The sequence below is a fragment of the Rhamphochromis longiceps genome, linkage group LG16 (genome assembly GCF_057381845.1).
Source record: "Rhamphochromis longiceps isolate RC_006_pf linkage group LG16, R_longiceps_female_GT1.1, whole genome shotgun sequence".
NCBI lineage: Eukaryota > Metazoa > Chordata > Actinopteri > Cichliformes > Cichlidae > Rhamphochromis > Rhamphochromis longiceps.
The window spans coordinates 39747704-39761864 of record NC_140572.1 but is presented as its reverse complement, the minus strand read 5'-3'; the positions used below and the strand labels follow the sequence as shown (position 1 = coordinate 39761864).

General features: G+C 46.7%; 1 protein-coding gene across 4 annotated transcripts in view; it reads left to right on the top strand.

Annotated features, from left to right (window-relative positions):
- mylka (myosin, light chain kinase a) overlaps window positions 1-14161 on the top strand; it is a 53458-nt gene that overhangs the window by 20558 nt on the left and 18739 nt on the right. For all 4 annotated transcript variants that reach the window (XM_085383440.1, XM_085383439.1, XM_085383441.1 and 1 more), the window contains 7 exons: window positions 4405-4536; window positions 5978-6175; window positions 6647-6854; window positions 6930-6974; window positions 7792-7878; window positions 8527-9395; window positions 13263-13379. In XM_085383440.1, coding sequence (XP_085239566.1) covers window positions 4405-4536; window positions 5978-6175; window positions 6647-6854; window positions 6930-6974; window positions 7792-7878; window positions 8527-9395; window positions 13263-13379 — 1656 coding nt within the window. The remainder of the gene's footprint in view (window positions 1-4404; window positions 4537-5977; window positions 6176-6646; window positions 6855-6929; window positions 6975-7791; window positions 7879-8526; window positions 9396-13262; window positions 13380-14161) is intronic.

Below are 14161 nucleotides of genomic sequence, written 5' to 3'. Positions count from 1 at the left end.
CAGTGTAGTGGGCTCCTCCATCCTTACTGGAATCCTGCAAACACACAGCGGTCGTCTTCAAGAGGGATGAAACCACCTGCAGAGCTGCTACTGGGGAAAGTGTTCAGCTGTTAAACCCACGAGCGGCTTTAGTGTTATTATCTCTGCAGACCTGCAAACACCTCCACCTCCTCCATCCACTCATACAGATCACCTACAGTCACCGTGACTCATTCACCAGCATGAAGCAGATTAACTGATTATCAGAGTGTGTGTGGTGAGGTTACTCACACCGTCTCGTTACCTGCTCTGTTCCTGTCGTTTCGATTGGTCAGAATCATGAAGCTGATGTAACCACGTGGATCAGCTGGAGTCACAGCTCAGGTTTTTCAGCGCCGTGTCGTTGAACCGCTGAGCAGAGGCAGCAGAGAGCCGAGAGCCATATAAAGACAAAACACGCAGCAGCAACACACACACACACACACACACACACACACACACACACACACACACAGAGTAAGACTGAAGCTGACCCAAGAAGGGCATGCAGAGGGAGTCCACAGCTTCATCAGGCGGTGGGGACTCCTCTCAGCTCTGCAGCTGATCCCAGGTCTGCCTCGGCTGGACAGCAGCTACAGAGTGATGCTGACTCAGAAACTCTTTGTTCTGGTTTGCTGCTCTTTAGTTTGCGGCCCAGGTTTGTAAGAACATGGTTTCATAAATAAGTGCTGAGTAAACACTGCAGTGAAATATGAAACACTTTGGTAAATAGCGTGCTTCTGTCACTCTCCCATCCCGACTGTCACTTCCTCCTCTTCCTGTCGTCTGTTTTTCCTGATCTTCTGCTCTCGCGTTCACACTCGGCCCTCTTTAAACTGCTCTGTGGACATGAAGATGGATGAAATGAAAGGTCGGCCGCTATCAGCAGATTTAAAATGTTTTAAAACAGATTACCACCTGTGAGGAAGTTTGCAGCCTGAGCCTCTAAGCTCAGGAGCCTCAGTTCATCTGATTCAATGCTCAGCCACATAACAAGTTTGTTCATGATGAGACTGTTTTTCTTTATACATTTTGTTCCACGTGATGGTAATTGATTTATTTCACTGATATTATTGCAAACAACGGGAACGTGGAGCAAATCTTATAAAACTCCTGCCTCTGATAAATGTTTGCAGACCAGAAGGAGATCTGCTGAGCTTAGTCACAGTTTTCAGTGTCTTACCTTGTTCAGTCACCATGGTAACTGATACTGAACATCTCACCTGGTCCGGAGCAGGCGAGGCTCACAGTTTCCAGCACAGTGTGTCTTTAAAGTGGTCACCAGTGTAGAAACATGAACAGTCAGAGCTCTGTTGAGCCAACCATCCCTTTAACGTTAACTAGTAATGACTTCATGAACTTCTTCACAAATAACATTTTTATCATTAGAGAAAAAATTACCAGTAATCATCCCACAGATGTAATATTATCTACAGCTACTCTTAGTACCACTGATGTTAAGTTAGACTCTTTTTCTCCAATTGATCTTTCTGAGTTAACTTCAATAATTTCTTCCTCCAAACCATCAACGTGTCTTTTAGACCCCATTCCTACAAAACTGCTCAAAGAAGTCCTGCCATTAATTAATTCTTCGATCTTAAATATGATCAACCTATCTCTAATAATCAGCTATGTACCACAGGCCTTCAAGCTGGCTGTAGTTAAACCTTTACTCAAAAAGCATCTCTAGACCCAGCAGTCTTAGCTAATTATAGGCCAATCTCCAACCTTCCTTTCATATCAAACATCCTTGAAAGAGTAGTTGTCAAACAGCTAACAGATCATCTGCAGAGGTTTATTTGAAGAGTTTCAGTCAGGTTTCAGAGCTCATCACAGCACAGAAACAGCTTTAGTGAAGGTTACAAATGAAATCTTAGAAATATGGTATCTAAGCAGATTCTTACTCTGGATGGCATTACCTTGGCCTCCAGTAACGCTGTGAGGAACCTTGGAGTCATTTTTGACCAGGACATGTCCTTCAACGCACATATTAAACAAATATGTAAGACTGCTTTCTTCCATTTGCGCAACATCTCTAAAGTTAGAAATATCCTGTCTCAGAGTGACGCTGAAAAACTAGTTCATGCATTTATTACTTCCAGGCTGGACGACTGTAATTCATTATTATCAGAAAGTCTAACTTTCTGATTTCAGACTGTTTAGCTGATCAGATGTGATGAAATAATAGAAACCAGAACGCTGCTGGTATCACAGCTCCTGTGGATGAATGTAGCTCACAGACCTCAGTCTGGGTCCTGCAGATGCAGCTCTGTGAATGTGAACATTATTTGGTAATGTTTATTTTTCATCACTCACAATATTTTATATCTTCCTCCCACCTCGACTACTCACATAAATTTTATCATTAATCTAAGACCCGCATGATAAAATATAACCACCGCTGTCGTAACACGAGCTCTGTGAAGTTACTGAGCTTAAAGCAGAAATCAAAGAAGCTGTTGCTGGAAGAGTTACTGCCCTGATGGTTTCTGGACTTTATTTGAATGTAATTTGCTGAATAGTGCAGAATTTCATTTTATTAGAGGGATGAGTGAGAGCAGCATCAGTCAGCCAATCACTGATCAGCGTGTTGGAGAGGAACCTTCATCGCAGCTTTATAAGGACAATCAGGCATGCAGCAGGAAATCCCCCACTCAGCACACACACACACACACACACACACACACACAGTGAAATACCAGCGGGTTCCCACAGACAGCAGATTTCCATGTGAGGACAATAAAGTCTCATCTGCAGTCTGAGAAGAATCTGTCTCGGCTGCTGAAGTCGTTTCACACAGTGAGTTTGTATCTGCAGGTCACATGACTCCTCACAGTGTAGGAGGAAGTGTTCATATCCTTTCAAAATAAAGAACTGCCAAACTACAGCGTGCATCGATCCATCAGAGTTTGAATTCCTGCGCTGGAAACAGCAGTTTTATGGTTTTCTGTTTAACGTGAAGGTCACAGCGTCATGGTTCATAACCTCAGCTGAAGGAGAGCAATATTCACAAACTTTCATTTTCTTTGTAAAAGTAGAGAATTCTGAAACTCCCAAACTAGACAGGCTGGGTCTGCTGCAGCTGTTGTGCAGAACTTTACCAAATTACTTTACCAGCAATGGATGGATGGATAGATGGGTGAAGTGATGGATGGAGAAATGGATAGTGATGAAGGATGGATGGATGATGGATGGATGGACGAGGGATGAAGGAATAATAATAATATAATAATAATGATTGCATTTATATAGCGCTTTTCGAGAACCTCAAAGCGCTTTACAATGCCACTATTCAGTCACTCTCACATTCACACACTGGTGGAGGCAGCTACAGTCGTAGCCACAGCTGCCCTGGGGCAGACTGACAGAAGTGAGGCTGCCATATCGCACCATCGGCCCCTCTGACCATCACCAGTAGGCGGTAGGTGAAGTGTCTTGCCCAGGGACACAACGACGAGACTGTCCAAGCCGGGGCTCGAACCAGCAACCTTCCGGTTACAATGGAATGGATGCATGGATAGATGGATGAAAGATTAATAGAGGGATTGATGAAGGAATGGATGGACGGATGATGGACGGATGATGGATGGATGAAGTGATGAAGGACAGACGGATGAATGCATGGATGGATGGTTGGATGGAATGATAGATGGAGTGATGAAGGATGGATGGGTGGAGGGCTGATGGATGCGTTGATGGATTTATTTGTCACTGGTGTAAGAAGGAAAGATGAAACCAAAGCCGGCGTTTCAGATATTCAGATTTCTGTTTCTTCACCTCCTCTGCCCCCACTCGTCTCATCAACCCTGGAAACACCCCAGCATGGAAATATGATTATACTAACTGTTGTTACAGTGTGTGTGTGTGTGTGTGTGTGTGTGTGTGTGTGTGTGTGTGTGTGTGTGTGTTCATCAGTTAATGTGACGCACACACAGCCGGTGAGCAGTGTGTGTCCTCTCTGGTATTTCTGATATGTACACAGAACAAGACACACACATTTGTTCCTCCTCACATGAGCGCACACACATACACAGGCATGTTTAATGGACTTTAGTGTGTGTGTGTGTGTGTGTGTGTGTGTGTGTGTGTGAGAGAGAGAAAAGGAAACCCTCGCTCCTTATAAGGAAGAGGACGAGTGAGGCTCAGGCTGGTGCTCTCTCTGCTCTCTCTGCCTCGGGCTAACACACTGAGCTCTGGGTTTGGATTATGATAGTTTAATGTGATTGGCTGTTACACTGTAAATAAAAACAGGAAGTCAAACGTGCATTATTTCCCTTTGACATTTGAAGTATCAGCAGACTGGAGTACTCTCGTGTACTGGAGTAAATGTACTTGATTACATTAGTAACTGCTCCTTTTTCTTCTTTATGTGTTTCCGCCCTGCAGGCAGACAGAGAGGCGGGAGGTCAGAGGTCACAGAGGTCAGAGCAGCGTGTGAAGCTCCTCGCTTCATTGGTCGCCTGAGCGATCTGAAGGTGATGGACGGCAGCAGAGTCGCCATGACGGTGGAGCTGAGCGGTAAGTGTGTGTGTGTGTGTGTGTGTGTGTGTGTGTGTGTGTGTGTGTGTGTGTGTGCGCGCGAGCTGTGGTATTTCCTGTCTGATCTCTGGGGAGATGGAGGAGATGCGATGAGGGCAGATTTACTTCTTCGTTTCCTCTGAGTGTTGTTGTTGCTCTGATATGACAGCACGCATTGTTTCTGAATTATGAGTTCATTATGAGTCCCCACATTATTAACCCCGCAGTGTGTGTGTGCGTGTGTGTGTGTGTGTGTGTGTGTGTGTGTGTGTGTGTGTGTGTGTGTGTTACATAATGATTTTCCACACTGGGTTTTCTTCTCCATATAAGCTGTGTGAGGATCAGAGGTGCTGTTGCTTCTCTGCACGAGCTTCATTTCCACACGAAACTGAAATTTATGGAGCCACACGCACACACACACACACACACACACACACACACACACACGCACACACTCCTCGTGCCTATGGTACGACAACTTTTCTCCGTGCCCCTGGTACACTGTGCAGAAACACCTTGCCACACACACACACGCACACCTCTGACCTCTGACCTCTAGATGTTTTTCTTACCCAATCATTACACTGAACTCCCCTGAAGGTCATACTGACGTATTAATAAATAATTGTACTTACTAAATGTGAAAAGTATTTAAACTAATTTTACATCCACAGCTAGAGTTAAAGCAGCTTTACTGAAGCATCCGTGAAATGAATCAAATAACAGTGAATTTAGCTTTAAATCACTGACTGTATCTGAATAATGGCGGCTGTGACAGTACTTGACATAATGAGTCCTGCAGCCAGACGTATCTGGATGAGCTGATGGAGTTACCTGCTGATCAGTGCTCAACGTCCAATCACAATCCTTGAATTTCACTGTGCATCAAAACTGAAGCTCCGCCTTCTTGGATGGTCTGTTGGTACAGTGACCTCACAGCAGCCATGTTATTGGTCAGATGATGTCACTAATAATGCTCCAACTGCACAAACACAGCCCAGAGGTCCAGTTCAGGTGAAACTAGCAAACAGTTAGCAGCTACAGCCGCCTGTGTCACCATCCACCTGTCAGTCAAAGAGGCCACGCCCCTAATAACAAATAAACAGGTGAGTTATAAAGACCACCTACCCCTGTACAGGGGTTATGAAGGTGGATAATTATCCATGAAGACCAATCAGTTCGTGTATGAGGCTAACGTCTATGAGGACTGACTCACTGCTGCCTCTGCTGGATTTCAGAGGAACTGCGCTTCCAGTCTGCCTTTTTTTAAAGTACTTTTGATTCAACAACACTAAAATGTAAATTAAATAAACAAAATATTGCCACTCCTTTAATTCTCAAAAATACTGCATATAATAATTATAAGTAAAAGGATCTTTGGTGCGTACTGGTCTTCACTGATGTGTCCTGATGTTTGAATGAAGCTGTGTGTGGTCCTCAGGTCACCCTCCTCCAGAGCTGGTGTGGCTCCACGATGGGCAGGAGGTGACCGAGTCAGAGGACTTCCAGCTCCTCAGAGAGGGAACCCGCTGCACTCTGCTGATCCACGAGGTTTTCCCCGAGGACACCGGGACCTACAGCTGCCAGGCCTGGAACCAGTATGGAGAGGACCAGACCCAGGCCCGGCTCACGGTGGAGGGTATGCTGCAGTTGCACTGAGACCTGAGTGACACCAATGTGGGGATTTTTGCAATGTTCACAAACACAACAATTACAAACCCACAGCCTTTCTGATCCTGATACCAAATCCACCTTGGCCCAAAAATGTGGTTTCTGTTTTGTACCCTTTATTTGTGTTCTCTTCTTAGTTTATTTTTGTCAAGCTTTTGGTTTCTGTTTTGCATTTCTTTTTCCCCCCCGTTATTCTTGGTGTTTGATTATGTAGGTCTCAGGTTTTGGTTTCCATACTCTATTCTGTGTCCAGTCAGTGTCTGTGTCAGCCCTCCAGGTGTAACTGAGGATGTCTGTGCTGCAGCTCAACCACTGACCGATCAACTTTGGTGTCATTGTGTTCACACACTATCTACAGTGTATATGTTGGGTTTCCTATGTGAGGCTCAACCACACGACCTCCATATAAACCCAGATTTATTATTGTGGTTTTCTGCAGAGCCTCAGGATGGCGTCCAGCCGTGGTTCATCACCAAGCCCAAAGAGGTGAGCGCTGCTGTTGGTCAGCATGTTCTCCTGTCCTGTGCCATCGCCGGAGATCCGTTTCCCCAGTACACCTGGACCAGAACCGACCCGAGCCGATCTCTGACCTCCGGAGGCGACTATGAACTTCTGCAGAAAGAGGACGTCGTCTCCCTGCTCATAAGGTTTACTGTTACACACAAACCACACGCTCTGCAGCTAACCACACCTGATACAGCTAACTCTGTTTTCTTCTTCAGACGAGTGAAGAAGGAACATGGCGGAGAGTACCTGATCAGCCTGAGGTAACAGATCGACAGGCGCAGATACTGTAAACACTCACATGTCATAAAAAGACACAGATTCTGCAGACATGCTGAAATAATCCCAGATGATCTACAGTACAGAGCTGCAGTGAGGATTACAGTCACAGAGGAACCACCAGCCCTCCCCCTCCATAATCTATCCATCCATAACCTCATCATCCACCCCAGCACATACAGCAGTCTGCATCATATTCAAAGCATGACTATGTAACATGAGAATAGAAGAGAAATCTCCTTCTGCTCATGAAAATCATACGTGATGTGCTGGTGCCAGTGAACATGAAGAAACTGTGAGAGACGGTAAAGCTGCACTTTACCCGAAACACAAACCAACATCAAGGAATTTAAAGGTGCCTAATGGTTGGCCAGACTGAAAAAGACAAACAGTTGATCTATAAAAGTAAATATCAGGTTTTCCACATCATAATGTGACTTATTCAGAGACTGAAGGGATGATTGAGCATCAAGACATAATGTGATTAGTGCTAACAAAGACAACAAAGACAACAGCTTCCAGGGTAATTTCAGTCAAACGTTTCTGAACATTGTTGATCAGGACCAGTGGAGCCTACCTGGTGTCTTTTCCTCTCTTAAAGGGAAAATGTTATGTGCCATTAATGAGAGATAGAAGGATCAGTTTCTCATATGAAGTCTGACGTTGCAAATAGCACAGTGCAGCAGTGCCTGAATGAAAACACCGCTGTGATGAATCAGTGGCGTGGAAGTGGGAGATGGTCTTAGTGCCTGTGAGAAGATGAGAGAGTGCTGCATGTAGAAGATAAACTTTGTGTTTCAGGAACAGCGTGGGCGAGTGCAGCGCTGTGGCCACGCTGTCGGTCACCGAAAGACGAGAAAAGGACAGGAGAGGACGGGACGGCAGCAGGTGAGACCTCACTCACCTGGACACCTGCAGCTGGCTGAACAGGGCGGAGTCAGATTTCTGTGCCGTATGAGCGTGATTGGTTGAACCTGACGAGTTTTTAAAACGTCTCGTTCCCTAAACAGACCTCTGCATCATCAGCATAGAGTCTGACCCCCCCCACTATTCCCAGCTCTCTGTTCCTGTTTCCACCCCCTCCTCACACCCACCCACCATTCCCTCCATCCTTCTGTTATTTATCCAGAAATTCCCTAAAGCTTCTCTAATCCATCCATATCACCCCGACCAATCAGAGCCAGTATTTCCTCTGTGTGTTTACTCTGCTGCGAGTGTTTGCTGGAAGAAACCCCGTTTGCTCTAGTTTGATGAAACTGTGAAAAAGAGTCAGCAGCTTCAGAACTGAGGAGGAGGAGGAGGAGGAGGAGTGTGTCCTCAGTCTGCTTTTTCTTTGTTTACATCTGTGTGTGTGTGTGTGTTCCCTCTGCTCATGCCCATATTCGGGCAGTTGAGTCACTTGTGATGTAACATGAACAATTTGAGTCGAGGTCCCCCCCCCACACCTCCCACCCCACCAGCTAAGACCTGGGGGGCGGAGCTTGTCCTATTGCTCTCTCTCTGTCCCTCCATCTGTCTCTGTGCTTGTTCATCCAGCCTGGCAGCAGCAGCAGGAGGAGCAGGAGGAGGAGCAGCTGGTGGGAGCGTGGTGCTGAGAGGAGGTGGCAAAGGAGGAGGAGGCGTGGAGCAGAGAAGCAGCAGCAGTGGTGTCAGTCGGCAGTGGCAGGAGGCCAACGAGGAGCAGAAGGAGAACCGGCAGCTCCCGCACCTGCACAGGGAAGAGAAGAAGAAGAAAGAGGAGGACCAGACCACTGCTCCCAGAGGCCTCCTCAAACGCTGTGTGGAAACCAGGGAGCGGGGTGAAGAGGAGCTGCGGCAGAGGGAGGCGCAGCAGCTGGACTTCCGCTCGCTGCTTGGACGCCGAGCCGTTCAAGGCAAAAACATCCAAGAGGGAGACGAGCAGAGGGAGGCCGGCCCCGCCACCGCCACCGCCACCACCGAGCACAACCAGTGCCACCACATGGATTTTAAGGCCAACCTCAAGGGTGTCAAACCCAAGAGCGAGGAGAAGGTGAACTCCCCATCGCAGGTCGACTTCCGCAGCGTGCTGGGGAAGAAGGGCGCCGCAAGCAGCAACAGCAGCAAGGCCGCAGAGACGCCCACGAAGAACGCCGGCGACTTCCGCTCTGTCCTCGCCAACAAGAAGAACCCGACGGGCCCCGAGAAGAATGGGGAGAAGGCGGAGGTGAACAACTGCATGGATGGAGGGATTAATGAGAAGAAGAGCACCGGAGGAGGAGGTGTGGCGCCGGAGTTTGTAGAGAAGCTGAGCGACATGACGGTGCTGGATGGTCAGCGGCTCCGGCTGCAGTGCCGCCTCGCCACCGCTTCTGATGTCACTGTCACCTGGACGCTGGACGGGAAGGTCATCAAGGCGTCCAAATTCATCATCCTCGCAAACGAAGGTCAGAGGTCACACACACAGCACAACAGGAAGTGAAAGGTTTTCTGACATGATTTGGTTAAAAAGGAGGGAGGAGGGCTTTGTTTACATTTCACAGCAACCCCGAACGCTCTCTTTGAATTCAAAGAAACTTTATTTAGCAGTACTGTTTGTTTGCGATCATCAATGGAAGTGATCAGAATCGATTAGAGCCACTGAATTTATTCAGACTGAGAAAACAGAGAGAAACCCCTCAGATTAAAGACGACAGAATGAGCAGCGCACAGGGAGGCGGAGCTCAGGAGGTGAAGCTGTGGAGCAGCGTTGGTGGAGTCGGTGGAGGAGCTGAAGCAGCTGCTGATGGAGGTCTGAGGATTGAGACTCTAATAATAGAACGCAGATGTGAAACAATAGAAGCAGGATGTGATGTGTGACCGTCACTGGAATTTCATATGGAAGCAGATCACTACACACACACACACACACACACACACACACACACACACACACACACACACACACACACGTATTACTGTACTTGTGAGGTCCGGCGGGGATTCATTCATCAGTTGAAGGGACACTCTGTCTGTCTTAAACTGTCTTCATGATGTTTAGTTACGTCTCCCCGAAGCTAATCTTTAAAACTTGTTCAGTAACTTTGAACATGCTGAGCAGAACTGTCGTTCATGGATTTGATTGTGAAGACAAAAATGTAAAAAACAAAGTTTACTTTAAATTCAGTCTGGACTGTTTTGTGTTTAGCAGTGATGGTGATAGTTTTACTTAGTTTAGACACGACTTTGCTAAAATTGAGTTAGCGTGATTGTTCTAGCAGTAACATTAAGAAGGCAGTGACAGTTAGCCGCACTGCAGGAATGTAACATCAGCTGATCAAGTAAAAACAAGAAGATGGACGCAGCCGGTGCTCAGCTACTTTAAACCTGTATTCTTTCTAATCTCCAGTAGGGGGCAACTCCTCTGCCAATTGTGTAAAAGTCGGAGTGTGTGAGCCTGCTGCCCGCCTCATGTTTACTTTGCAAATGAGGACCTTATTATCCGGTCGTTAAGTGATGACCTGACGAATCCTACTTCCGGGTCTAAAGTAGTCTGCGTTTAATATGGCTTTTGTGTTGTTAACATGTTTAATGTTTTGTATTTTCTTCTATTTAATCTCAAAAAGCTCCTGAAACAGTCAGTGATCCCTGTTGACCTCCCTCGGCTTTTATTACCACTAATCATTTATTTAAGCTCAGTTTTTAAAACCTTAGGATGTAACTACAGCCCAGCCCATGCAGCAGTATATGAATGACTAACCTCGTATTGTGGATGGATTATCTCAGTTGTTCTCCTGGCTGAAGTTTGGTCCTTTTACAGCATCCTGCCATGCGATTACATTTGTTCCTGACCACCGAGAACACTCACGTTAACTTTTATCGAGTGGAAAAAAAGTTAGCTTGTTTATATTATGCTAACATAGCTGTGTCGCTAGCGGTCACGTAGCACATCATTATATACCAGCTAGCCAAACTTCAGTAACCCTACAAATGTCACTGCTGTTTAGTTTTCTGTCTTCATTTATGCTGGAAGTGATAGCAGAGCTGTACGTTTGAATTTGTTTCCAAAACCCCGCAGTCAGGACATGCTATATTGTATTTATATAGAAGCTAGCGAGCTAACTCCCTGCTAACTTCTAACTCCGTTAAATGTCATAAATTCCGTTTTCATGGATGCCTGGATGTTAAACTCAATTGTTACACCTGGTAGAGCAGAACGCTGATCATTTTATTAAAGATGAAAGACTTTAGACAGTTTTTAACTCTCAGTAATGCCACAGTGATCGTTTGATATATGGACCTGCAGCGGAGTTTAGGTCCAGACACGGCTAGTGACGTCAGACTGAACAACCGAATAGCGACAAAGAAACAGGAAGCAGGAGATGATTGAGTCATTAGCCAATGAGCATGCAGCATGTCGTGTAGATCCACGCCGTGCTTGGATTTTGTCGGGCTCGCCGCTTTGCTGAAGTCACCCTCACTGCTTCTCCTCCTCCTGATGGTCGAGGGACACTTTGAGTTCACTTTCACTTTCAGCAGCTGGAGCAGCTGTCACAATCTTTTCTTCTCTGTGTCGTTATCAGCGGCTCCAGCAGGAAACTTTCATTAACAGGAAGCTTTCAGCATGGATGGTGAAATAAATACAGCAGCCGTCAGAATCAGACTGATGGCTCACATTTATAAAAATAGGCAGACTCACCCTTTAAGAAAGAGCCTGAAGGTCCTCACAAGCATAGAAACACACACTGTGATGTCCTGTAAAGACCTGTGTGTGTGTGTGTCTGGAGGACAGCCCCTGGTTGTGTGTGTTTATCCTGCAGAGTGAGGAGTCTGTGTGTCACATGCTAAAGGTCAGAGGTCACATACATGTGTCGGTACAGATTTAAAGGCAGCAGCATGTTTATGATGAACTCAGATCTTCAGTTTCTGCTCTTGTGGTTTTGTAGGCGTCGTTATAAAACGACATGATCGTTGGCTGAAGGGTCGTCATGACGATAAAACGTCAGATCAAAGCGATCCTTTTACAGAAAGTGTTCAGAGTGTTGATTCAACGAGTTGCAGCAGCTTCCTGCCTTCTCTTCACGCTTTGTTGGATTTGGTGCAGATCCCCTCAGCTCCAGCAGGGTGGAGGGACGACAGATGTTTTCTCCACAGATGTTTAAGACGTTGCCTCGGTCAGATCCGAGCCTGTCAGCTGTAAGGACCTCTCTGACTTTAGTTGTCATCCTCCTCTTTTATGAAATTTGCAGATGAGATTATGAGATCGTAGAAACAAGCAGTGGAAATGAGTTTTCTCCAGATGGTGTTTGGCCTCGTCATTACTGATGTGGTGAGGAGGGAATCAGAGTGGAGCAGCCGGCTGAGGCGGTTCATCCAATTTGGACGCCTCCTCTGCGAGGTGTTCGTGTCCTAGTGGGAGGAAGCCCTGCGGCAGACGCAGGGCACTCTGGAGAGATTGCATCTCTTGGCTGACCTGGGAACGCCTCGCTGTTCCCCCGGGTGAGCTGGAGGAGGTGGCTCACAGAGGGAGGTCCGGGCTTCTCTGGCTAGGCTGCTGCTCCCCTGAACCAGAAAAGGACAAGAAGATGGATGGATGGTAACTCAGCGCCACGATAGCATCACGAAGCACAAATAAAAAGGGTTAGGGTGAGGTTGAGTGTTGGTCGTGTGCAGGTCGTATGAACGTCACCTCAGATCCGTGAGTTTCTGTGATAGCTGTGCTTTGTCACCAGGGGGCAGTGTTAGAGACTCGTGTTGTTGTTGGTGAAACTGTCCATCACCCGCCGACCTCTACGAGGGTTTCTTTGACTTCACGCTTCAGTTTTGTCCCGTCCTGTAAACTTCAGGTTCCCTAAACTCTCGGCTGGCCGATCGAGTTTTAAACATCTCGGTTCTGATTGGAACAAACAGGACGGAGGCGACCAAAACAACAATCTTTTAAAAGATTTTTTGAAAACCATCTTTCAGGTCACAGAGTCTGATTAACAGGGAAAGCTTTTATTTTCACTGATCAAAGTGAGAGGCAGAGGAGTGTGATGCTTGTCCTTCTGTCTGAAGCAAAGAAATGTTCTAACACGTGTTGAAGGAAGAAGAAAGTCTTTCTGAAGGATGCTGCACCGGCAGCGGAGGATGGCCTTTAGTCTCACATGGCGTCTAAAAGGGTGGAGAACGTGACACTCTGATAGCTCGTTCATAGTAAATGAAATGTGTAAGGAGTCATACCTTCATTTTTATTGATTAACTTTGTGGAATGTAAGAAATGAGACTTGACCTCGTGCTGATCTGACTGTGTCCTGTGTGGGTTGTGTTATATTGTGCTGTGTTGTGTGTTGCAGGCGGCCTGTGCTCTCTGACCATAGACAAAGCCCTGCCAGAGGATGAAGGCCAGTATAAATGCAGAGCCGAGAACTCGGCAGGCAAAGCCGAGTGTTCCTGCACGGTTCTGGTAGACGGTGAGAACAAAGCTTTGGTCCTGTCTCAGACCTTTCCTTCAGTGCCGCATGTTCTTCTTCTTCTGCTGTTTTTTTTCTTCTGGTCTTTCCTCTACAGTTATTCTTCCTCCTGCATCCTGATGTAGACGCAGGTTTAAAGCATTCAAACTGTGAGAGAAACTTTAAAGTGTACTTTTGTTGTCTGAATGAAGATCTGAAATGTATCTGATATGTTTGTCGTAATCTGTCCTAAACCAAAGAGCTTGTTTACTTCCTGCCGTGTCCACGAACATTTGTTGACTCCGTCATCAGCGCTGACTCTCAGACACCAACCGATGAGTCGAGCCTCCTGAACACACGACTCTGTTCAGCAGTGCAGCTCTGCTTCTTTGGAAAGATCACACAAACATCAGCATTCATGGGTCATGTTAGCCCCGCCCACTCTCTTTGATGGTCGCTGCAGTGGTTTGGACTGGAAGAGTGATGCAGCAGAAGCTGCAGCGCTGGTCAGCTGGGTTTCCTGTCATTAGAACCAACGAACACAAACACAGTTTGACTTTATCAAAGATCGGCTCCTGTTTGCAGACGGGTTAGCGCTGGTCGTCAGGACATCAGCTGTTTGTAAAGGGCTTAGTCAGCTGGTTTTAAACACGAACACCACAGACTCGGTGTGCTGTGTCCAGAACAGCACGGACGCCGTGGTCCAGCCTGCAGCACGGACGCAGCCGCTGTTTCAGGTGTGTCTCAGTCCTGTGGTGCTCATGGACACCTGAGACTGAAGCAGCACGAGGACACTCGGCTCT